Source organism: Girardinichthys multiradiatus, chromosome X, assembly GCF_021462225.1.
Source record: "Girardinichthys multiradiatus isolate DD_20200921_A chromosome X, DD_fGirMul_XY1, whole genome shotgun sequence".
NCBI lineage: Eukaryota > Metazoa > Chordata > Actinopteri > Cyprinodontiformes > Goodeidae > Girardinichthys > Girardinichthys multiradiatus.
The window spans coordinates 20,949,051-20,974,119 of record NC_061817.1 but is presented as its reverse complement, the minus strand read 5'-3'; the positions used below and the strand labels follow the sequence as shown (position 1 = coordinate 20,974,119).

The window sequence follows — 25,069 nt, the reverse complement described above, 5'->3', positions numbered from 1 at the left end:
AGCTCCTTTTAGGATTTTAAAACCCTGTTTGAAAATCCATCTTTTTCTTTTCAGAAGAACTCTTTAATCTGCCTCTTATCCTTTAGGCCGCCCTGTAAAACGCCTGCTCTGCTTGTATGGTATTGATTTGCCATTATGTTGCGTGGGGGAGAAAAATCTATGGGCCTCCCTTTAAATAACCGTCACATGAAGACAAGAGAGATACATCACGGAGAAACCATATCGAATGGGGACACTCGGGACGCCCATCTTTTGGTGTATTATCTCAAGCTTTGCTGAATCAGGATATTCTACACACCCTGATTGTTTGGAGACTTTCGAGGGATTTGTCTTTACAAAGAGGCTCCACCAAGACATCTGAGCGCTATCATCTGCCACACCAAGCATGCTGTGGGGAATGCAAAATACCGTAGGATAGAGAGAGTGTAACTCTTCATGACACCTTGTCCTGGAGGACATGTTGCGTTAAGAAAAGTAGAAATGCTCTGTGAGTGGGATCAAGAAATACGGCTGTTTTGACATTTAGAAATTATTGGGTCAAAATGATACATACAAGTTAAAATATATAAATACTCCAACTAATATTTGTCTAAAAGTTCAATTTAAAACTGCACTTTGACCCCAGTCTTTTTTTTTTTTGGCTGCTATCAACAAGGTTCTGGTGTAATTGTGGCTTGTTTTGATGAAACTGGCAGAGTTTCATTAAACTGGATGGTTTTCCCATAACCAACCCCGCGTTTAAGCATAGTTCCCTGATTTTCAAGAAAGCCAAGGTAAATGCTTTCAAAAAGCTCAATGTTAGCCCGCTTGATCCATTTCAGAACCACTTCTGATCTGTACTTGGGATAATTTTCCTGCTGAAACATCGAGTTCTGTCCAAGTTTTAACCATCCAGCTGTTGAATTGAGATGAAGAAATTAAGAATTTGGAGGTCGTCCACTTTCACTGTTATTCCATTACTGTACTGTACATCACTTGTACTGGTACCATACTGATACCAGTACCAGCAGCATGGTACGGCCACCACCATGCTTGCCATTTGGGACTCTGTTGATTGGAGATGAAATCAAAGAGTTAGGAGCTAAGCCTCCTCCTTCATCATTAGTCTTGTGCATGTTTTTATTTTCCGTCTGTTAGATTGTTGTAACGAACCTGACCGACACCAAGAAAATGGATTGTATCGCTACACCGGCTCCCTGTTTGTCAAAGGATAGACGTTAAAATGTATTCATGTTCTATAAGGCACTGAATGGTCGTAGGTCTTGAAAATATTTTCAGAGTTGGTGGTCAGGTAGGAACCCTGTAGACATTTCAAATAATCTGAGACCTGAAGAGAAATAAGCAAGGGGAGGCAGCAATGAGTTTCTATGCTCTACAGCTCAGCTCTGGAACCAACTCTCTGAGAACCTGAGATGCACAGAAAATTGACTGCAGTTTTCTCATTAAGGTACCAAACACATTTTAAAACTGGCTTTAGGATGGATAAAGACCCTAACTTCGACAATGCTGAAAATCTGTGAGCTATGATTAAATGTGGGCTCCAGGAAACCAATATTAAATAAGGCCTACCTATTCTGATAAGAAGAGTGAAATATCCTACAGAAATTATACCACAAGCTTCTAAATAACTATAAATGTATGTGGTTGCGCTGCAACTAAGAAGCATGCTGAGAAACACTTACACTTACCCAAATATATATATGGGAACTGGTTCAGTAACATTACTCTCATGGTTGCTTATTTTCCCACTTACAGTTACGGTGATGCTGAGGACAAATCTTTCAAATGTCCAGGACTGATGATAAGAAAAAGGTGAGTTTCACAATTTGTCACTAATGCACAAAGCACAGGATGTTTTCATTGGGTGCTCTATCAGAAGAGAGACTTTTTTCACAAAACAACCCTTAATTCTTGAAATAATAAACCTGGATCTCCAAACCTTTAATCTCTGATCAGATATACAGGTCCTTCTCAAAATATTAGCATATTGTGATAAAGTTCATTATATTCCATAATGTAATGATGAAAATTTAACATTCATATATTTTAGATTCATTGCACACTAACTGAAATATTTCAGGTCTTTTATTGTCTTAATACGGATGATTTTGGCATACAGCTCATGAAAACCCAAAATTCCTATCTCACAAAATTAGCATATTTCATCCGACCAATAAAAGAAAAGTGTTTTTAATACAAAAAACGTCAACCTTCAAATAATCATGTACAGTTATACACTCAATACTTGGTCGGGAATCCTTTTGCAGAAATGACTGCTTCAATGCGGCGTGGCATGGAGGCAATCAGCCTGTGGCACTGCTGAGGTCTTATGGAGGCCCAAGATGCTTCGATAGCGGCCTTTGGCTCATCCAGAGTGTTGGGTCTTGAGTCTCTCAACGTTCTCTTCACAATATCCCACAGATTCTCTATGGGGTTCAGGTCAGGAGAGTTGGCAGGCCAATTGAGCACAGTGACACCATGGTCAGTAAACCATTTACCAGTGGTTTTGGCACTGTGAGCAGGTGCCAGGTCGTGCTGAAAAATGAAATCTTCATCTCCATAAAGCTTTTCAGCAGATGGAAGCATGAAGTGCTCTAAAATCTCCTGATAGCTAGCTGAAATTAACCCTGCCCTTGAAAAAACACAGTGGACCAACACCAGCAGCTGACACGGCACCCCAGACCATCACTGACTGTGGGTACGTGACACTGGACTTCTGGCATTTTGGTATTTCCTTCTCCCCAGTCTTCCTCCAGACTCTGGCACCTTGATTTCCGAATGACATGCAGAATTTGCTTTCATCCGAAAAAAGTACTTTGGACCACTGAGCAACAGTCCAGTGCTGCTTCTCTGTAGCCCAGGTCAGGCGCTTCTGCCGCTGTTTCTGGTTCAAAAGTGGCTTGACCTGGGGAATGCGGCACCTGTAGCCCATTTCCTGCACACGCCTGTGCACAGTGGCTCTGGATGTTTCTACTCCAGACTCAGTCCACTGCTTCCGCAGGTCCCCCAAGGTCTGGAATCGGCCCTTCTCCACAATCTTCCTCAGGGTCCGGTCACCTCTTCTCGTTGTGCAGCGTTTTCTGCCACACTTTTTCCTTCCCACAGACTTCCCACTGAGGTGCCTTGATACAGCACTCTGGGAACAGCCTATTCGTTCAGAAATGTCTTTCTGTGTCTTACCCTCTTGCTTGAGGGTGTCAATAGTGGCCTTCTGGACAGCAGTCAGGTCGGCAGTCTTACCCATGATTGGGGTTTTGAGTGATGAACCAGGCTGGGAGTTTTAAAGGCCTCAGGAATCTTTTGCAGGTGTTTAGAGTTAAGTCGTTGATTCAGATGATTAGGTTCATAGCTCGTTTAGAGACCCTTTTAATGATATGCTAATTTTGTGAGATAGGAATTTTGGGTTTTCATGAGCTGTATGCCAAAATCATCCGTATTAAGACAATAAAAGACCTGAAATATTTCAGTTAGTGTGCAATGAATCTAAAATATATGAATGTTAAATTTTCATCATGACATTATGGAAAATAATGAACTTTATCACAATATGCTAATATTTTGAGAAGGACCTGTAGTTCTGTTTACACTCAAACATTTGGTTCCTTTTTGCTCTAATAGATAAACATGGTTAAATACTCTAAATAAGTGGAGAATGTTGTGCACAGCTTGGATGGAAAGGAGAAAATGTACGCCCCCTCTGTTGTCTCAACGGGCTAATTAGAGTTGAACAGAGTGAAATGCTGTAAATGAATAAATAATTTAGCTGTTCTGGAGACGGTGGAAGTCTTCTTCTGCACACGTGTACTTTATGTTGGTTTCAGTTAAGCAATGGTGCATTTATGAGTCCAGTACAAGCCAAATTAGCAGAGGATCATTTAATGACAACATAAATGAGCTACATATTCATGCTTTATGTCTCTGCTGTGACCTCTGAGGTTTCCTGTGAGATGTTCAAAACTGAAACTGCAACGTTTGCTGCCCTGCGTGGCATTCAGTTGCTAGAAAGTTTTCACACGACTTAAGCTTTTTCACATTTTGTCTTGTTACAACTATGACTTTTATTGCATATTGTGTGACAGACCAACATAAAGTAGGTTTTCAGTTTTTATTTTTTCAAATAAAAAGCTGAAACATGTGTGCATTTTTATGTAGGCGCCATAAGTGAAAACTCATCACTGTAGTTAAAGCTACATATCTTAAGTGGTATTTTTCTACCAGCTTTGGACATCTGGAGAGTGACATTTTGTCAATTTTTCTTTGCCGAATAGCAAAACTCAGCCTGCTGGCAAGTATTTATGAACTGTAACGTCTTCGGCTCCTACGTGGTTTGTTAGTAAACTGCAACGGAGACTTCTTTATTTGAACAATGGTTTCCTTCTTGTCACTTTACCATGAAGGGGAAATTTGTGGGTTGCATGGCCAAGGGTTGCTATGAAGATATAGTCTTCTACATGAGCTGTGGATCTCTGCAGCTCCTCCAAAGTCACCATAAGCCTCTTAGATACTTTACACATTAAGACTCTCTTGTCCATAATCTTCTCCATGAAGATCCCCGGTCTTCATGAGGTCTTCATTTGTTTACTGGTGTTATCTAACAAACCTCTGAGACCTTCCCAGACCAGCTGGATTTAGACTCAGATTAAATCACACACAGGTGGACCAGGTGGGTGGCATCTGAAGGCAACTAATTGCACTTGCTTTTATTTATGGGTATTAAAGTAAAATGGGCTTAATTCAAATGCATACAGCATTTTCTGTCACGGTGTGGTTTTGGGGTGGACCAAAGTGCAGACAAGAGTTCGGTAGCCGCATTGTGAATAGGTCTTCGGTTTATTTTCACAGGCTATAAGGTGAAGCAAAACGTAGCAAACACACTGCAGGTACAGGCATGCGGATAGTCAAACACTTACTCGAATTCACTGCAGGAACGTAGCAAAACACTGAACATAACCAGGGGTTGTGATGGGGAGGAACCAGCAAAGAACACATGAACCAGACTAACTAATATACAAAGAGAATACAAAGGGCAGGTAATCAAAGGAACAGGGAACAGGTGTGACAAGAGGCAGGGAGACAGAAGGAACAGGTGAACCTAATGAAACTAAAGCATGAGGAAAGGGACTAAATGACAAGACAGTGAGAAGACCTAAATGAAATTATAGACCAAGATAAATTAAAGCATAAGAATCAAGAATAAACATGAACTGAAGGAAACTGAGAAACTGGAGGGAACACAACAACCAAAGAACTTAGCAAAACAGAAACCATAAGGAAACCCTGACTACAAAAGTAAACAAACCTAAACCAACACTGATAGAACAAACTGAGAATGAAGCAGAGGAAACGAGGACTAGAATAAAAGTAAATAACTAAAGCTAACCTATAAAGGAGGGACTGGAGAACAAAGATAAACTAGAGGAACAGGAGAATAAAGGGAACTAAACCGAGTAATAAATAACTAAAAGAGGAAAATCACTGACGAGAGGTGTAACAGAAAATAAACTAATAAATAAGAGAGCGCAAGGGAACCAGAGAACTATAAATAATAATAATAATAATACCATTCTAAGAAATGAACAGGAAAGCAACGCCAAGGGAACTAGGAGCGTGAGGAGAACACACAGGGGCAGAAGAAAACCAAAACTGTCAGAAAACCACAAGCAACATGAATGCAAAACACAAACAAGAAACATCTAGCTAAAAGTAAACAAAACCAAAGACAAAGTCCAAAATGTCACATCCTGACCTTTTCAGATCATTCTTCAAATCTTTTTCCTTCCACTTCACAATTTTACACTAATGTTTATTTCTCTAATACATAAAATCCTAATAAACTTCACTGAAGTTTGTGCTTGTGATGTGACAAAATGTAAAAAAGTTCAATGGATGTGAATACTTTTAGAAGAAACTGCAGGATATTTTAGTTTTAGTTTACCGGTTAGCTTTTTTTGGTCTTAAAATAGCGCAAATAAAGTTGAAATCCAAAAACCAGCATCAGACCAGAAAAAAAACATATGTTTTAACAAGTTCTTAGAAGGTTTGGACAAGTACAGCTCAAGTTTGAACCCACATGCCATCATTATACACATGACCTGCTGCAGCAGTATTAATATTGATATATTTGTTGTGTTAGTGTCACACAGTTCAGTGACAGCCGGACCTTGTGGACAGTGAAAATGTGGTGGTGGTGGTGGGGGACACTACAGGACATGCAGCAGACAAAGACCCATCTGTGCTGCTGTGCTGGGGAGGAAGAGGCCGTCCTCGCTCTGATGTGGCGAGCTGCAGTACCTGTGACACACACCGAGTTCCTGTGTTGAGCGTATTATGTCTGGTGCACACACACTAGAGTGGCAGGCTGCTGACTGACAGGAACACACACTGGCAGCCCTGCTTTCATGAGTCCTGACAGGCTAGCCTTGGGGCTATCAGTGTGGAAGTGAGAGGTGATTATATGCAGCAGCGAACCTTTCCTGACTTATTGTCTGAGAAGTTCTCTGTCATGTGGAGAAGTTTTATGTAAATCTGAAAGGAGGGAAGGAGATGAGTTGTAGAGGCAACGATGTTAATTTGCTGACATGAAGGAAAATGGGACAATAAAGGGAAAGGAACAAAGCTTGAAAAGAAAAGATAATATGAAGCAACTGTCTTTATTTATGTTGAGATTTAAAACTGCTGTGGAAGGCAGTTTGCCACCTTTTCTGCAGAAAAAGACGCTTCTTGGTGGGTTGATTATCTCTCTAAATTGAATACAAATCTAAAACCCCAGTTGTGCTCTCCGCTCAAGTAAGGAAAGCCTGCTTTATCTCCCTGCTCCTCTTTTTCTCTTTGCTCTCCATGCAGCCAATCAAACCCCCAAAATGAATTATGAAAAAAAGAAAGGAGAAGGAGAAGCAGCTCTGGGTTAATGCCTGCGTGGCTGAATTTCCATATAGATAGTGGAGCACATTAAACTTGCCTGTCTCTTTGTCCACACTTCCTCTTATTACATTTGTATAGAGAGATGGCTCTTCATCTGCATCATATCATTACTCCTCTTATGCTTCCTATCTGACCCAGACATTTAATTGTTGCTGAACCGCTGTTGATTCATACCCATTTTGCTGTCCCAGAATTTATGTTCTATGCCCCAGAAAACCTTCAGATCAGATCTCAACTAAAAGTTGCAAAGATTTTACAAGATATGCTTAAAAGAATTCATATAGAAATTCATTTGTGTATAGACATAGATATCTACAGAGCTCTGGAAATGTATTGAAATCCTTAGATTGATGTATCAGACTTTTTTAAACGAATTTTAAGATCAAAGATCAATTAAAAAAATAAAAACATTCTGGTTTTCAGATGATGATTTTAATCAAGAGAAAGAAAAGCTACCCGATCCAACCTGACTGTGTGAAAATCTTAATGCTCGCCTTATTAAAGCCCAAGACTTTTTTGGTTATGTTTTACTACCCGGGCCTGATTATTACCTTGTCTGCAGAATCAAGAAATCCCTTGAATAGGACTTGTGTCCTATTCAAGGGATGTAGGCTAAAGAACTAAAAAAGTAACACGTCATGCACCAATTTAAAGAAATTCAAGAACAGATGAGAAACAAAGTCATTATCAATGTGGGAAGGGTCAAAAGGTTCTTTCTAAGGCCTTAGGGACACATGGAACATTGATTAATCTTCCCAGGAGTAGCCGACCTACCAAAATTAAGCATTGACGAGTCATCCAGAAGGTCATAAAAGAATCATGAACAACATCTTAACCACTGCAGTCCTCACTTGCCTCAATTAAGGTCAGAGTTCATGATTCAACAATAACAAAGAAACTGGGCAGAGTTTCATTAATGCGAGAGTTCCAAGGCCAAAGCTACTGCAGTCTTGATGGTCCCCAAGTACTCTGTGGATTGAGGGGATAAAAGTGGATCTTTTTGGAAGCTATCCCATTATATTTAGGGTAAAACTACCACAGCATTTCAAAAAATTATATTAACAGTAAAACATGGTGGTGGTAGTATGATGGTGTGGAGTTGCATTTCTGATTCAGGACCTAGATGACTTGCAGAAATTGACAGAGCCATGAATCCTGCTCTCTATGAGAAAATCCTGAAGGAGAAAGTCCAGCCATCCATTTGTCACTTTACGTTCCAGCACGCTTGGATTATTCAGCAGGACATAGATCCAAAGCATATAGTATCAACCCCTTCAATGGTTAAAGAAAATTAGATAAAATACAATATAAAATAAAATGAAGGCTTAGAGTGGCATAGTCAAAGTCTCGACTGTTGAGATGCTGTGGCATTCATTTAAATTGGCCTTTCATGCTAGAAAAGCCTCCAATGTGGCTGAATTAAAAAAAAGTGATGACAAAGATTCAATGCCAGTTATCTCAATACTCAATGGCAGTTGCTGCTGGCAAGGGTGTCACAAACAGTCGTCAAGCTTAGGGCGACGTTTGTTTCATGGAGGCCCAGGTCGGTTTGAATGGTTTATTTCCCTTAATAAATACAATGGTATGGTTTTTTGACTAGCAGTCCCCCGGTTGACCTCATTAAAAAGGAACATGTGCCTGTTTTGTTTTTTTCTTTTTGTTCAACAAGCCACAGTTTTCTGTGTCCATTTGTGGTCTGCAGGTTCATATTACTCCATCTAGTCATTCTTCCTCTTGCAAAAGCTGCCGTTTGTGATTCCTCGACCACAAGAGTAGAGTTAAAAAAAGGAAAAGAGAAAGACGCAGGTTGCTTCATGTATAAAATCTGCTGCTTCCAGGCTTACATGTAAATTAAAACGCAATTAAAAATGGGGCAAATAAGCCGTTCCCAGGAGATGAGGGGAGAAAGGAAGGAGGAGAGGAGCAGAGGAGCTCTCAGAATAAGGGCCTGTGTCACTCATCATTAGCATGGCATTAGAGTGAAGGGAACTAAATCTGAACGCTGGGTCACAGGCACATTTAGACAAGTTGCGCCTGCCACACGGATGGGAAATAACAGCCCATCCTGAGGAAATCATTTTTTTTGCTTCCAATGCAAACAATTATTCAGTGGATTATTCAGCTATTGTTCTCTGAAGTGTGCTATTGTAGGCTTCGTGAAGAAGCTCGCCATTGTGTTTTTTTAGCACAAAGCTCTCGAATACAGCTCATTTATCATTGATGGCAGTAAATATTTCCAAGCATGTAGCAGCATAGTGTCGTGCACCATGCTGAATGCAAAGAACAGAAACCTGCGGGTTTGTCGTGCTGCGGCTTCATACAGTATGGACGAGTCGTACATTCACCCAACGCCCCCAGGATTCCAATGCACCACCTCCTCCCTCTTCGATTGGCCTCGGCCCTCGCCTCTACCCCAACTCTCTGAGAGCCTGGTGCTCTCAGTACCCCCTCCTCCTCCTCTTCACTCTCTCCCAGGCTCCCTGCACCCCAAACCTCCTGCCCAAGCACCACAGCAGGAGGTGGTGGTGGTGGGGGATCAAGGAGGGAAGCGTATGGTGGCGAAGGTGGGGGGTAAACCCCACACGTCGGCTCAGAGAGGAAGGGGGGGACACCCTGGCAGAGGAGCACCCTTCTTCGCTGCAGACCTGTCACCTCGGTGCAACAATGGCCGTGACAATGACACTGGAGGAGGAATTTCCACTTCTCCCCCCACCGCCTGCACCACCACCACCAACCCCAGCACACACATGCATCCCCTCCCGATCTTTGCAGCACATTAAAATCAGCAGAGGCAAGATGAATGACTCCCTAATAGCTCTCATTTGTTACAATTATCATAATTAAACATATGTCAGGGGCAGACAAAGGAACGGGAAGATTTCTGTGTTAACACCTCAGGCGGCGGGAGATGCAGCCACCTGAAAGGGATCTTTTTTGTTACGTTATAATTAGTCCAAATAGACTTGGAACATATTTACAGTAATTAAAGACCCACTGATTCAGTAATTCAGAGTTTCTATAATCTGTTTGCAGCAACATAGTGGACCTTATTTTCCATCCTTATGTTATTCTCATGTCACTGAGGCCTGTTTGAAGAACACCTGCTGAGCTCTGTCAAAACGTTTGAAGGCCTTTTAAACACTTTTGTAGCAATCTTTTATCCTGATAATTACATCATAAAATGCACACTTTCCTTGTTGTAGAGGAATAATTCATATACTCAGCAGTGCAACATCCAGAGGGATTTTTTTCCCTCTCTTCTACCTTCATTTTACCTCTATTATTTCCTCCTTCATTTGGCTGGAAATACAGCAACTCCTGTATAGGCTTGCCAGGGAGAGGACGCCTCCTAATTAGAGTGTCGGTCCATTCTTTCTATTACCAGGTGAATTATGTGTACATGATGGTGGCAGTATAGTGGTGTGGGGATGCTTTCTTCAACAGGGTTAGTAAAGCTGGTTAGGGTTAATGGGAAGGAACTAAATACAGGCTAATCATGGAACAAAACCCAAGAGGCTGTTAAATAACTCTATTGGTTCTTCCATTAAAGGTGGCTTGAATGAGCCACTCTTTTGGCAATCTTTTTTAGTCTATTTTGTGCTTTACACACTTTTAATTTAAGGTGGACCCTATTCCAGAAGAAAGCATCAAAAAGGATCTGTCTTTATGTTTTCACGAAAAGAATAAAGGTTGCATTAACGTTAAACTGTTTGATAAAGAAAGTTGGTTCATTTCAGAAGTAGGTATTTTAGATTTAGGACTTGAAGAGGCGAAATGCAGTCCGGATTCCTTAGAGAACTGTGAAATTCCTTTAATTTAGGTACGCAATCAGAAGCTGTAAATCAGATGCGGACTTTTGCGACATTAGCTCACACTGTGCACAACTCAGGATTCCTAGTTGACCAGACATAAAAACATGCAATTGTGGGGTGACTGATAGATTACCTTTTTTTGAGTGTACCCCTAAAGGCCATGCCGCCCTGGGTGGTGAGCCCTGTAACCTTTTTAAAAAAGAAGGGAAAAAACACTTGGTGTGTGTAGGATGAGCATTGGCTGTAGTTAGAAAGAGAGAGAATGAACAAAAAATATGATGCTGAAGCAGAAAAAGCTCTTGATGGTGAGTTTTCAGTGCTTCCTCCAGAGACTAAACCAGAGTTCATGACTTAACCTGAGCCTTGTCCTCCTATATGGACACATATATGAAATATGGCCTGCAAACACACTTTAAACACCTTCATATTATTTTTTTTTTTTACTTACGAAGCTCTGTAGGACAAACTCTTTAAATGAAACATAAATCACCTCTACCTTAACACACCTCTTGAAAATATATGCATATTGTTGTTTAAATAAAATAAAGCCATGGATGTTTTTTTTTCTCCTCAGTCTAGTTAAACAAGAGATTATAAAACTGTGGACTGCCTACCCCTGAGAACAGCCTCACGTTTTAGATAACAGCTCATTTAACCTTGACAGTCGCTTGTGAGACTAAATAAACTGGAAAAGTTTGCGCAAACGCGCTAAAGCGTGGTTCTTTTTAGGGAGAAAAACAGAGTTTGCACATTTGGACTTTCAGGAGGTTTGTGAGCGAATTTGATAATTATTTTGAGTTCTTTATGAGGCGTTTCCCTCTCGGGGCTGATGGGATAAAAATTATCAAGAAGAAATAAAACCTCACCCGCTGTTTTCAAACACAGAGGCGCATTTTTCACGTTTTTAACCATCTGATGAATCTATTTTAATCAAGTCTTTTTGTCTGACTGTATGCGTTCTACTTGTTTTGATGTTCGGTGATCTAATCTTTTGGTTCTCGTTTTTCCCACCACCATCTTGAGTGCAGAAGTTACAGGTGGATTAAGTGCAGCAGGTCACGATAAGCTGCACCTGAGCGCATGAAAAATGCCGCAAATGTGCACTCATATAGAGAAACAGATGCGGTCAAAATTATTCGGTGAGAAGATTTTTTTTTTCAGTGCTGAGCAGGATGTGATAACTTCTCAGGTTGATCAGCATCTCTGAGGAACGCGGAGAAGAACAAATTCACCCAGAATTCAGGAAGAAATGCGTGATACTGATTTTAAACATAAATTATTGATTCCAAATGTTTCTGAAACTCTCTAATTCTGTAACGCCGTTTCACTTTAAACAACTGACAGATTATTCAGACCTATGTGGCACAAGGATACACACAGATATGTGAGGGTTATATTAGAGACTGCGCTGTGATCTGATCCGACAGTCTGAGTCAGAGGATTTTTCTTCCAAACGATTATCTTTGCTTTGACGCAGACTCCAGGCGTCCTTCTCCTTTAGTGCAAACAGGGAATGATACATAATTTGTATTTTGGGTACCTGCTGGGTAAACAGAGCTGACAGTGAAAAACTGCAGCTCTAAACAAAAACTGGCGTTTGAACTCGGGTTTCGTTTCAACAGACAATAACCTCATTTGACGCCTCTTTCTTTGCGCACTTGTTTTTTTGTCGCACACTTAAATAATTTCTCTCCGTGCCCCTCGCTGCGCTGTCTTTCCCCCCTTTTCCATGCTGTTGCTAGGGTAGCAGGGCGTATTCGCTCCCTGGCCGCGGATAAAAGCAGACATAATGCGTAAATTAGGGGCTTTCATCGAGCTTGTTTACAACAATCACGATTTCAAACCCTCCTTGCACCTAATTTATGACTCAAATCCGGGAATTATTGAGCGCAAAGTGCCACATTTCGGCGCTTTATATCCATTACCTTATATGGCAGGGCAGAGATATATCGTGCCTGTATTTAATAGGCTGGCCGCTGCCGCTCTGTTCCTCGGCTTCAGTTTTTAACCCTTGTGTTGCTGAATTATTTTTGGAGCAAGTAAGAACGACGGCTTACTTCTCCTTTTCACGCCCTTTCTGCGACAAAAAAATAACGAAATTACCAATTTGGGGCCATCTTTACAGGCAGAGCGCAGTTTACATGCAGTAAATGGGATGCTTTGCGCAAAGAGGCACGTTTTGCGCTTATGTTCCAAATAAAGTCTCCCATAAATCAGTGGAGTTGGTGACATTTACAACACTGAAAACAAGCCCGCCGATGCTGCGGTCTAAGCTGCTGGATTTAGATCGTCCTGATTTGGATTAAATAACAATATTTCAACCAATAACATGCCGCGGAGGTGGTTTTCAGATGGCAAACGAACTGAGCGCCGTGGCAACGGATTAGTAAAGTTGCCGCAGGTAAACTGAGGGCTTCACAGTGACTCTGCAGCGTGTCAAATTGACGGCGCCCTGCATGGTTTGACTATCAGACTCCGCCTGACCCATATTTGCAAAGAGCTCTTGTGCGAAATCGAACCGAGTGCACATTTAAAATTGCGGGTGGAAAAACGTGCACTTCACCATCAGTTAGAGTGAAAACAGCAGCTTCACACTGTTACTTTCATAGATCGACCACCATCTTTGTTAATGCCTTGTTGTGCCAAAAACATTTACTTTGTTTTGTTAGACAGCCGCGGCGTAGTTAAACGTAAAGCCATACTGAGGCACATAAAGACTAGAGATTTCAGTCTGGACTTTCTTCCAGAATTGTCCTTTATTTAAACTTCCTTTATAAACTCCGGTGAGCTTTTCTTTCCCTGATGACGCAAATGATCCCCAGGATGATGCTGCCACCGCCGTGGAGTGTTCTCGATCTAACAAAATAAAATACATTTAGTTAAATAGTCTGGCTTTGCTATCAACATGCTCCAAACACATTAAAAGCTAGTTTGCAATTGGAAAAAGATAAGGGAGCAAAACTTTTGAGAGGAGAAAAAAAAAAAACTTTCTTAGCTTATTTCCTGCTGAATTTATGGTCTTAATCAAAGGCTTCTACGTCTCCTTCAGCACAAGTTGATCTCTTTGTCAAAACGTATTTTGGCTACCTTATGAATGTCAGGTTTGGACATGCTCAAATGTTCTTGAATGTTCTGATGTTTTAGGGCGTTTTTTATTTAATAGCAACTATTTTGTCTTTTTTTTATATTTCACAGCCAAACAGCCGGACTTTCTTGCAATTTTTCCAAGTGGATCTTTAGGCACTTAGTTGTTTAAGATGATTATCGAGACCTTGCTAAGGTGCAGAACAGCTCATAGTGCTGTTTCTATTAGGATACATGTATAAGGAGCAAGTCTACTTTAAAAAATGTTAATAAACATTTAGTTTTATGTACATTTTGTCTGAAGACTTTTGCCGCCTCTCATGGGTGTTCTACTAAGATTGTTCTGTATTTAGCCCCATTCATCATCTCATCAAACTCTCACCAGCTTTTCTGTCTCTGCTGAGGAAACATATTCCCACAGCATGACGCTGCCATCATTCAGCAATAAGGAGAGTATGTTTAGGGTGATGTTGAAGACCAAATGAGAAAGGGCAGAGGATTTACGTAGGTTCCACAGTTTATTTATTCAATAATGGCAACTGGAATTTGGACCCCAAGTCAAAATGTGCTTAGGGGCCACATTTGATCCGGCTCTGGACAAAACGCATGTGTAACAGTGCATTTCTATGCACTTCTCTTCTGATCAGGTGATAAATTTGAATTTCAAATCATGTCCCCCGCCGAAGTCCACCGTTGGATGAAAACCACAACCTTTCTGCAAGGTCTTCACCCATATCCCCTCCTCCCGACCTGACGTCACTGCACGAAAAGAGCTGCTCGCAACGGCACCACAGAATATCTCATTGCCAGGACAGAGGAGTGTGCAGAAAGAGGAGGAGAGAAGGTGGAGGGAATTCACTCGAATTTTGGATCTAACTGGAAGACGGCTGAAAGGAGGGCATTTCAACGTTTTCACCGTGCGCCCCCCTCGTCCCTCAACACCTCACTGAGATCGGATCGGACCGGAGCCGAGAATGGAGCTCCCTGCCGCCGGCGAGCACGTCTTCGCGGTGGAGGGCATCGAGAAGAAGCGCATTCGGAAGGTAACAGCGGGAAAGCGACGTATGCAAGACGACGAAATGTTGCATTTTTATTTGAATGCGAGCTTAATCCAATTTTCCCCCCCACCCCCATCTCAGGGCAAGATCGAGTACCTGGTCAAGTGGCGCGGCTGGTCTCCAAAGTAAGTGTGAAACATGCACATGAAATTTACCAGCGCATTTATTAAGCAAAACAAAAACCTTATTAACGAATGCAAGTAGTGCACCTATTTGTCAAGGGCGTTGCGCGCAAATCCCCGGGTGTTTATGTGTGAGTGTGTTTCAGTGGATCCGCGGATTCCTTCACTAATTTATGCGAGGGAAGTGGTGGGAAGGGGATGGGGAGTAGGCACGGCCATGTAATCCCGTTTTAATTATTTCTGCTCTGCCAGCGAATTTACGAGACATAGTGGTGCTAAAATGGCCGACTCGATGTTGGAGCTGAAGGAGCGTTTGGATACCACATACACATTCATGCACACACACACAAAATTTATGGTTTTTGCCTGCGGTTAGACGTCTTCACTGATTTGTAATCCACAGTGTGCATAAGGAAAAAACAAAAACGGTTTCTATTGCAAATAGTTTCTATCTAAGAATATTTGTGTTTCAACCAATCCGCAGTCTCTGCTTCACCTGTCCAGGACTTTTGAAAATGTGGGGAATGTGTCCGTGGAAGACATGTGCGTGACAGTTTGAAAAAGGAAGTTTGCACGTGACAGCACAGCCCACTGACAGCTGTTGGCTCCTCTCCTCTCTGCAGGTACAACACATGGGAGCCGGAGGAAAACATCCTGGACCCACGGCTCCTCGTCGCGTTTCAACACAGGTGAGCGACTCTGCGCGCAGAGGTGGACTTCGAACCAGGCCGCGCAGCCTCCACTTCAGCCATGACCATATAAGGGCATGGGAGGAGGGGCGCTGTAATAACTCTACCCCTCCCCACCCCTCGTCTCTCCCCCAACTCCTCTCTGCTCTTGCCCAGGAGGGGAAGGGGGGCTAAATATGCTGGATTTGGTAGTGCGAATTCCTAAATCCTGCTCATTGAGAAGGACTGGATCTGAAGAACTAAGCATTGATATTTGATGTTAGAGGAGCTAAATCAGAAATTAATTAACGCCCAATAAATGCCAGTGAGACCTGAAGGGACATGTAATAGAAAATTAGAAATAGGAGAGTGTTTTCCCACTGAAAAACCTGCATCCCGTGTGGATCAAACTACAACTGGCCTTTGTTTTTGCTTCCAAGCTGGTCACTTAAGATATGATCTGCTCTGGGGGGCCAAATTAAAAAACAGGAACATGGTTGTTTATTGTGGTTTCAACAGGAGGAGGTGGCCAATTTGTAAATTTGAATTTCAAAGGTGTGGTCAAGCAATGAATTTGAACAAACATGTTTATAGTTATTTATGTATCTACACTTATATTCCTTATATTTCCTTCATATGCATGTCCATTACTCATTCCGGCCCGCTCCCGCCGGCTTCCCTATTTATGACAAAAACACAATAAACTCCTGACATTCAGTTGCAGATCTGCAACTGACACCAGAAGGCAACCAGAAGTGCGGTTTTGTTTGCCTAAGCTGCTAGGACAAAAATTCTGCCATGGCTTCTGGTTTTGGTGTGTCATCCCAAATTAAAAGCGGCTTCCATCTTGACAACCTTTTATAAGCTTTTTAATTTTAGCAAGTTTAAGATGTCACGGGGTGGCTATAAGTTTGTTCTTCAGTGTGGAACCCTAAGATTACAACATTTTTGGGGTGTGTTCTATCTATCTATCTATCTATCTATCTATCTATCTATCTATCTATCTATCTATCTATCTATCTATCTATCTATCTATCTATCTATCTATCTATCTATCTATCTATCTATCTATCTATCTATCTATCTATCTATCTATCTATCTATCTATCTATCTATCTATCTATCTATCTATCTATCTATCTATCTATCTATCTATCTATCTATCTATCTATCTATCTATCTATCTATCTATTATTATTCAAATACCACTATTCCCTAAATCCTGCACAACTGCATCTCGTGCAGACCCACAAGGCCTCTGACATATGGTCTCTCTGGAGGCAAGCAGCCTGCTTAGGGGGCTGAGTGAAGACGTGATGGCTGGGGAAAGGAATTTGCGTTTCTGAAAAGGCTAATTGACACACGCAGAGCTTCTCAACGCTTCTAGTGTACAGCTCTCATATTCCCCCGTAGAACCGCCTGCCTCCCCTGCCTGAGTATGTAACTGTGTGCTGGGATGGTCATGGAGAGCTGCCTCTGTGCTCTCTCTTTCTGTGTGTGTGTGTGTGTGTGTGTGTGTGTGTGAGCGGATTCCTCCCTGCTCCCATCGGATGGGGGGAGGGGGACTTGACGAGGGAGTCTGTAATTGCCAAATCTTGTGTGAATAGGGGTCACCCTGTTAGACGGCGTTTTCCAAATTGCATGCATTACAGCGGTGGGGACTGTTTATTGTGGCGATCTTCTGGCAGCTCTAATCGTTTGAACATCTGCAGCATGAGGCCGACAGTGAGGGTGGGTGTTGGCGCATGCCCGAGGGAAGCATATTTACAGCTGGCCTTCGCCCACCTCTGGTTATTTATGAGCTGATGCTGAGTCAAGGCTATCGTGGGGTGATTTTTCACACATGGCGTTGTCCTTGATCTGACCAGTTCTGTTATGATACCATACATGCCAGTCCATTCTAGATTAGAAGTTGTTTTGAGAGATGTTTCCTAAACTGTGTATGCATTTTCACTGCCATGTTTACTTTACTATACAATATTATTCATATCCCTTATTTTTTATTACATTTTGTCATGCCAAAACCACACACCCCTAAGTTTCATTTGGATTTTCTTTTTCCGTAAGAACAACACAAAGTTGTGCAAAACTGTGAAATGAAAAGGAAGTACACAAAAGAAAAGAAGTGTGGCCCTGTCGAGTTTCTTAAGGGTATGTTGCCACCAGTTTTGGACATCTGGAGGCTAACATTTTTGCACATTCCTAATATTGAAATACCTTAATCTCTTTCAGATTGAATGGAGAGTTTCTGTAAATGCCATTCTCAAGTCTTGCCTCAGATTCTCAGATTTCTGTCTAGACTTTGACTAGGCCATTCTAACACAGGAGCATGCTTTCATCTTTTGTAGCCTCCAGCAACTTGTCTTCCAGTTTGTGTATTTAGCCCTATCCGTCTTCCTGCCAATTCCATTTTCCTTTTCTTTGCTAAAGAAAAGCGTACACACAAACCATGATGCTGCCACCACTTCTCCACAACTTTATCCCTGACCTGTCTAAGGTATTTTGTGTTGTTTTATCTCATAAAATTGTTATAGAAAACATAAAGTTTGTGGTTTTAACATGACAAAATGTAGAACATTTCAATGACTGAATATCAGAGGAGGAAGGGTGGACGTTTCAGAGACGAGGAGAGACTCTTTCTGCTGTAGCCCCTAATTGAATTTCTCCAGAATAATGAGAATATGGAATGGGCTGATCACCATGGAGAGCTATGCAAATAGGGATCAAAATGCTTTGCAGCGACCCACGTGTGAGCATTCATTACCGCTCTGAATCACGGCTCCACTTTTGACCTTGAATAGGTGGAAGAAAATGAGTGGAAACCTGTTATTTTCTATGTGATATAATTAGATTTTTGAGGCGTTTGTAATCCTCACATATTGGTCTTTTCTTTTTGCAGAGAGAGGCAGGAGCAGATTATGGGATACCGAAAGCGGGGCCCAAAACCAAAACATCTTCTGCTACAGGTATTTTCTAAATGATTCTTCACCACACTGTGGAAAAACCAGGTAATGCTTTGACTCTCTTAGCCGAAGCATTTACGGAAGCTCTTTCAGAGCCAAGTGTGATTATATCTTTGAGTCTGTCCCGAATCGGGGGCAAAGTATGACACGTCTGATGGCACTTGAGTGACCTAGAGGTCACAGCCAGAGCGTCTTGATCATTCCACTACAGTGCCCCTCTGACGGCTGCAGGGTCAGCTGGGGGGTGTAAGCTTTAAACCGAGTCCTGATTGGCTGTTTCATTCTAGCACCATATTTCATAGGGATAATCTAGCAACTTTACCTGTAAAACCTACTTTATTGCATTGAAACATGTAAAAAGATTTCAGCGCTCAGGATTTTAACAGGTTGAGGCATTTGATGTCGGGCCATTTCACTGATGGCAGCAGATCAAAGTTCTCTGCCTTTTTTTCTGGGATTATTCAAAAGTTTGGGTCAAATGAATGATTTAAAAGATAAAAAATCCACATAAAATAGATAAAACATATGTGACAGATACTGGAGACGAACCTTTCAGATCCCATCACTATTCTCTGCAGAGCCATCTTCATATTGTTTCTCAGGGATTATCAGCAGAATAGTGCTAAAGTTACTACATTGCTAAGACATTAGAAAACATGAAACGCTTAAAACAAACGTAACAGATCCCAGACTCTTCTAGCTCCCCTCACTGTCTTTTGCAGGGTTACTCCTTTTCTGCCATACTGCATTACTTAAAAGAATTTATCCCCTTCAAATTTTGGTCGACTGTAGTTTACATTTTTTCAGACATTTTAACAAATAAAGGTGTCACAATGTGGGAAGGATCATTAACAAATGTCTTGTGTCTTCTATTAAGGTGCCTTCATTTGCCCGGAGATCAAGCATCCCAGCAGGATTCAAGGAAATGGCCCAGGACGCAGAGGGTAGTCTCAAGTTGGATCCTACCCAGGTCCAGCGCTCCCAGCCCCAGCATTACCAGCTGAACAGCAAAAAGCACCATCAGTACCAACCCAGAAGCCAGGAGGTCCCTGCTGACGCTGTCAACAACAGCAAAAAGAAGTTAATCTACCAGCTCAACAGCAAGAAGCACCACCACTATGAACCCGACCCACACATGTATGACGCACAGGTTTCGAGGCTCAAGGAGGTGGTCAAAGTTCAGGAACCGACCAGCAAACTGACAAATCCGGGGTGGACCTTACCTTTGGCCCTGCAGCAGAAATGGATCCGCAACAAAGACACTGGGTGCTTGAGCAAAGTCAAAGAGCTGGCAGTGGAGGTGAGGAAGCCAATTAAAGAGGTGCAGAGCGAGAACGCACTGAATCCCAACCCTAAGGAGGCTACTCTTCCTAGTGCCGTTAGCAGCAAAATGAAGATAATCAAGAATAAAAATAAGAATGGACGCATTGTTATTGTCATGAGCAAATATATGGACGGTAACAAGGCTAATGGAACTAAGGAAAAACACAAGGTATCTTCAAAAGACGACAAAACGCAAAGCACCAAAACATCTGACAACAATACAGCACCCAGGACCAAAATGGCTGAACACCCAGAGAACGGGATTCCCAAGGAGATCTGTAAAGGGAGCTCCCTCTCTGTTGCGGAGCATCCTTTGAAGTGTTCCCCCAAAGACAGACATTTTTCCAAACCATCTCCAAGCACAGCTGAGGAATACAACACTGAAGTAGCCCGCGGTCAGGCGGATTTACCGGAAGACTTGCCCCTGCAGCTGACAGCCAGCTCCCCCCAGACGTCTTGGACCGCTGACACCGCCATCGCGACCCATACTGCTGTCGACCCGATCCGGATCCCCTCCTTCCCCTGTGATCGGAAAAGGAAGCTGTCGGATCCCATTGAGGACATGAACGTTGGTAAAATCTACCTGGCGTCAAGGAGCTTAAGCGTGCCCACCGCCTCAATCGAGCCGCCTCAGGACAAACCCATGGACCTACACTGCAGCGTGGCACGTCACCGCAGTATGGGTACGACATATGAAGAAGATGGAAGCCAGGAGGAGCCGATGGACCTCAGCTGCCCCAAAAACAGGATGCAGGTTGAAGCAGAAGTCCAGCCGCAGGTGGAGCCTGAGTCTGCTAGTAAAGACACGCCTGCGAAGGAAAAATCCTTGGAAAAAGCTCCAGAGGAAGCTGTGAAAAAAATCTCCCCCTTCATGGGAAACATAATCATCACTGACATAACGACAAACAGCCTCACAGTCACCTTTAAGGAATACGTTTCTTTCTAAAATAATGAACTCCCAGCTCTGTTAAGCTGATCCTGTGAATATGTGCATATGTAAAAAAAAAAAAAGAAAGAAAAACACATGAATTTTGTGCATATTGAAATTTATAATTTATAAGTCAAATCCAGTATGTTTCCTATGATGTTTTATACTGTTACTCCTCTGTGATGTTGTAGCCAAGAAAGTGCCCTCGACTATTTGAGCGAATGCCTCACTCGGGTGGAGATTCTTCACCAAAAACAAAAAATTCTTTGTCAAAAGAAGCTGGGGGGGGGGGACTATTCCTGTTTTTCATACTTGTACCAAACTTATAACCTGAGATATACAGTATAAAGGTTTATACATGTTTCGTATTACTAATATCTGTTAATGTTGGTCGGAGAGAAGGTTTCTGAGTGGATTGCGATCGCGAATCAAATCTTAAGCACTTAATGATTTTTCAAACGTTTTGCTTGTGTCATCACTGTCGCAGAGACAGTCACAGATTTTCTCGTCCTTTTGTTGCTGTAATAGACAAAGCCCTCATTGTGGATCGGCATAATTCAGTGTTTTGTTTGTGGCTTGTTTAAAGAAAAATTATTGGCTGTGACATGCAAATTCAAAAAGCGGGTGTGTCATAATACAATGTAAACACACACTGCAGAGCACAGGTATTTGTATGCTCCTCAAAAGCAATCCGACTGCAGACTGAAACAAATCAAATCTAGAAGCTTAATATATATTCTTCACTTTTATGCTTTAGAAGTTAAATTGATTATTTAGATTTTTTTGAAGTGAGGTTCTTTAAAGTATCTGGTTGTAGGAAAAAGATAATTTTGATTTACGTTTGTAGAACAGACAATAAATCCTGTGAACGGTGGGAAGCTAGCGGTTTGCATTTAGCTTATTCTATCATCTAAACTTAACACGTTTGTCACAGCAGGATACAATGCTATATTAGTCGATACAAAATGTCTGTTTTCAAAAACTGCTGGTATATTTGTGGGGTTTTCTCAGCTGAACAACATCCATGTTGCTAAGTGGTATCAATATGCCAGATCCGCTGCAACGAGTCAGTTTGGCTGGATGCAAATTGCAAAAATTACCAGGGAAGGACAATATAAGAGAAAGGTCAGGGGCGCTTTGATGCCCAGTGAGCTTATTGAGGTGGGCTCCCAAATTAAATTCTGCTAAGGGTCTCAAACAACATTGGGTCAGCTCAGTCAGAAGGGTATTGGCATTATTCTTCAATTTAAGCTTAAACAGGACCCATCATTGCCCCCTGGATTTTCCTCTCCACTGTCCCTCTGGAGTCTTGTGTTATTTGCATGCAACACTTTTTACATTTGTTCTCAATTTAATTGACTAAGCATCTCAATACCATGATGCAGCCCACCATGTTTCACCACTTTAAAGCCACCAAGACTGGAGCAGACGTTTAGGAATGATCCCTGCTGACTCAGGATCAGATTAGGTAGACTTTAACTTTATCTTTTAAACACGGACATCATTTGAACTGTTATTGGCTATGATAACATTGATGAAAATTTTGAGTTTAATCTGTTTTAAATTGCTAAAATATGCAAAAAAGGGCACATGTCTGACAAGCTGTTAGCCTTCTTAGATTTTATCCACTTTTAAAAAAACTCTGCAATATGACATTTTTTGCATATTAGCTCCTCAACACACTCCAAAAGCTCAGTACTCCTTAAATAATATGTCATTTATGGAAACTGACTCACCCTGTTACTTGATTTTCACTATAGCAAAGTTGTGTTTAATACCTCATGTAATGTGAGAGCTCATCTCATCATTTATCTGTCGAAGCTCACTAAAATGTTCAGAAAGCTACCAGGCTTGGTAATTATTGAGACTTAACGGGACCTTCCAGTCAGATCCCGTGAGTCCGAGCCGTTTTGATTGTTCATGCTGCTGATAGTTAAAAAGCTGTTGGATGTAAGCTACAGCTACGTTCGAGTCCAAGTAGCCTTCCCCGCACACTTAATGCAAATCTAGTCAGAATGCTAAAGTGAAAGGCTGTGGTGAGGAAAATGAAGAGTGCGTATTTATTGATGTTAAAGGTTTAGTTTAAAAAAGCGAAATCCGCTTACTGTGCTTTGTTTGCACCGAACGGTTTCATCTCGAGGGGGTTTTCGAGTCTTTTTGGTTTTCTTTTGCTTCGTCTTTGCACTCTGTTTAAAGTGGAAATGATTGTTATAAAGTATGCTATATCGGCTGACCTGTATGCTCATCTCCCTGGATGGTATGTCTCAAAATAAAGATGGAGATTTGACCTATAACATGTTGCTGCGCTGGTATTTTTCATCTTTATTTTTCTTTATTCTGCAGACTCCAGAATTTCATAGTTTCCAAAAAGAAACAAATGCTCATGTGAGGCAAAAAAAAACACTTAGAAGAAATAAAAAACAACTTGTGTTTATGAGGGTCGGTTTGTAAAAACAGATTGTGTTGCATAATCACAAACTATCCTGCACAGAGGGCTTTCTATGTTACATAACTGCACCGGTCACTTGTGTTATTAATACCTCGGCCTGCATTATTTGTCCTACTTCGTCTTGAACCCGAGCAGGAATGTAAACAGTGGGGGAGGCCAGGAGAAGAGATTGTGTCATTTTAAGCCTCTTACGGAGAAAACCTTTATGGAAGGTAAATAATCAGTCGATATGTGGACTGCAAGTGTGCTTTGCAGGAAACTGTCTCAGAATGAATTCTTATTATAATGTAGCTGCTGTCTTCCCAGAACATTGGGTAAGTTGTTATGAAAGACTGTGTTTAGGTGGCCTTTGTCACAGTGACACGGCAGTTTCCCCCCCGACACGCAGATATCATGGCAGCTGTAGACACACTGGCATAAGCTGCGGCCAGAGTTTTTCTGAATGAACTGTAAACTCTGACCTCTGCTTGCGTCGGCTAAATGTTACAGGGCCTCCTCAATAAAGGTTGCTGAAGGCCTGGAGTCTGCTCTCAGCGCGCAGACAGAAATAGTTTTTTGTTGGTGAGCTAAACTGAGATCTCAGCGAGTTTGATCAGGCAGAAAAAAATTGGAATGTGTGCAAGGTGTCTTTTAGGAGGCGCCAATCGAAGAATGTTGACTCAGACAAAAAGGCAGCTTTAATAGGCAGCCGGAGACAAGAAGGACAAAACTCATGCAAAAGAATTTAAAAACTTTATTTGTCATGGACATTTAGAGGATCAATTGTCTCCTCAAATTCTCTGCAAACGTATTATTATAAATATTGAGCATTGCCGTATGAGAAGGTCAGCTGGGCATTAAAATGTATAAAGTCAATCTAAACTACTTTAGACAAACTTCTGAAATTTAATGGATCAGGCCGGCCCGTAGTATAAGCAAACTACGTAGCTACTTTGGGCCCCACTAGAACTTGAATTCACACAAGAAAGATTTACACATGTATCAGCTATATACATACTATGCCAATCCTTTAAAAGTGTTAAAGTTACATTAATTATGTGTCATAGTTCAAAGCTAGTGTCACATTCACAAGCATCTATGCTGGAGTAAATAACTTGTTGCTGATTAGGTTTCACAATCTGCAGACAGTTGAAATTAAATATCAAAGCATTCTAAAAAGATATTCACAGACTTTAAATGTATTTATAGAAGAAGGAGGTAATTATTCTATTTGACCTGAGCCCTTTTTCTCAGGTGCTATTACTTAAATAATGTAAAAGGGACAGATGTAATTTGGTCATGTAGTCTATTTAATTCATTTTTGGCTCACTTGTTAATAATAAAACAAGTTGTGTAGAGTGCAAGTTGCAAAAATTACAAAGAATGGATGATACATAAGAGAGGTTAGTAGCACCATGGTATGACCGGTGGGTTTTAACTAAGCCCTGCAAATGGAATTCTGCTCAAGGCCTGATAAAAAACTCGAGCCTGATATTTAATCATTAAAGATATAACCTGACCTGTGACAGACCTTTGTCATAAGTTAACCTGTAAATTTTCTTGAGTGGCATCCCAGGGCCTTTGGACCACACTTTTAAAACTGCGTTTCAAATTACAAACTTCCTCTAAACTCTTTTCCCCCTATATCTGGATTTCTTCCAGACTTCGTCTGTATTGAGCTCCATCCATTTTCCTATTTATTCTCACCAGCTTCTTGTTGGAGAAACTGGTCCCCACAGCATGATGCTGCACCACCGTGTGG

At 41.6% G+C, this 25,069-nt stretch overlaps 1 protein-coding gene across 1 annotated transcript; it reads left to right on the top strand.

Annotated features, from left to right (window-relative positions):
* Positions 1 to 14,587: 14,587 nt before the first annotated feature.
* Positions 14,588 to 23,173, top strand: LOC124862701 (E3 SUMO-protein ligase CBX4-like). The gene is made up of 5 exons (XM_047356764.1): positions 14,588 to 14,860; positions 14,957 to 15,000; positions 15,621 to 15,686; positions 18,565 to 18,631; positions 19,506 to 23,173. The coding sequence occupies exons 1-5, from the start codon at positions 14,792 to 14,794 to the stop codon at positions 20,895 to 20,897; spliced, it is 1,638 nt and encodes a 545-aa protein (XP_047212720.1). The 5' UTR covers positions 14,588 to 14,791; the 3' UTR covers positions 20,898 to 23,173.
* Positions 23,174 to 25,069: the final 1,896 nt, after the last annotated feature.

Excerpts from the sequence above, each read along its gene's own strand:
- LOC124862701 (XM_047356764.1), top strand. The coding sequence starts at position 14,792 with ATGGAGCTCCCTGCCGCCGGCGAGCACGTCTTCGCGGTGGAGGGCATC. Across the intron at positions 14,861-14,956 it reads AGAAGAAGCGCATTCGGAAG|GGCAAGATCGAGTACCTGGT; the intron begins GTAACAGCGGGA and ends CCCCCATCTCAG. Across the intron at positions 18,632-19,505 it reads CAAAACATCTTCTGCTACAG|GTGCCTTCATTTGCCCGGAG; the intron begins GTATTTTCTAAA and ends TCTTCTATTAAG.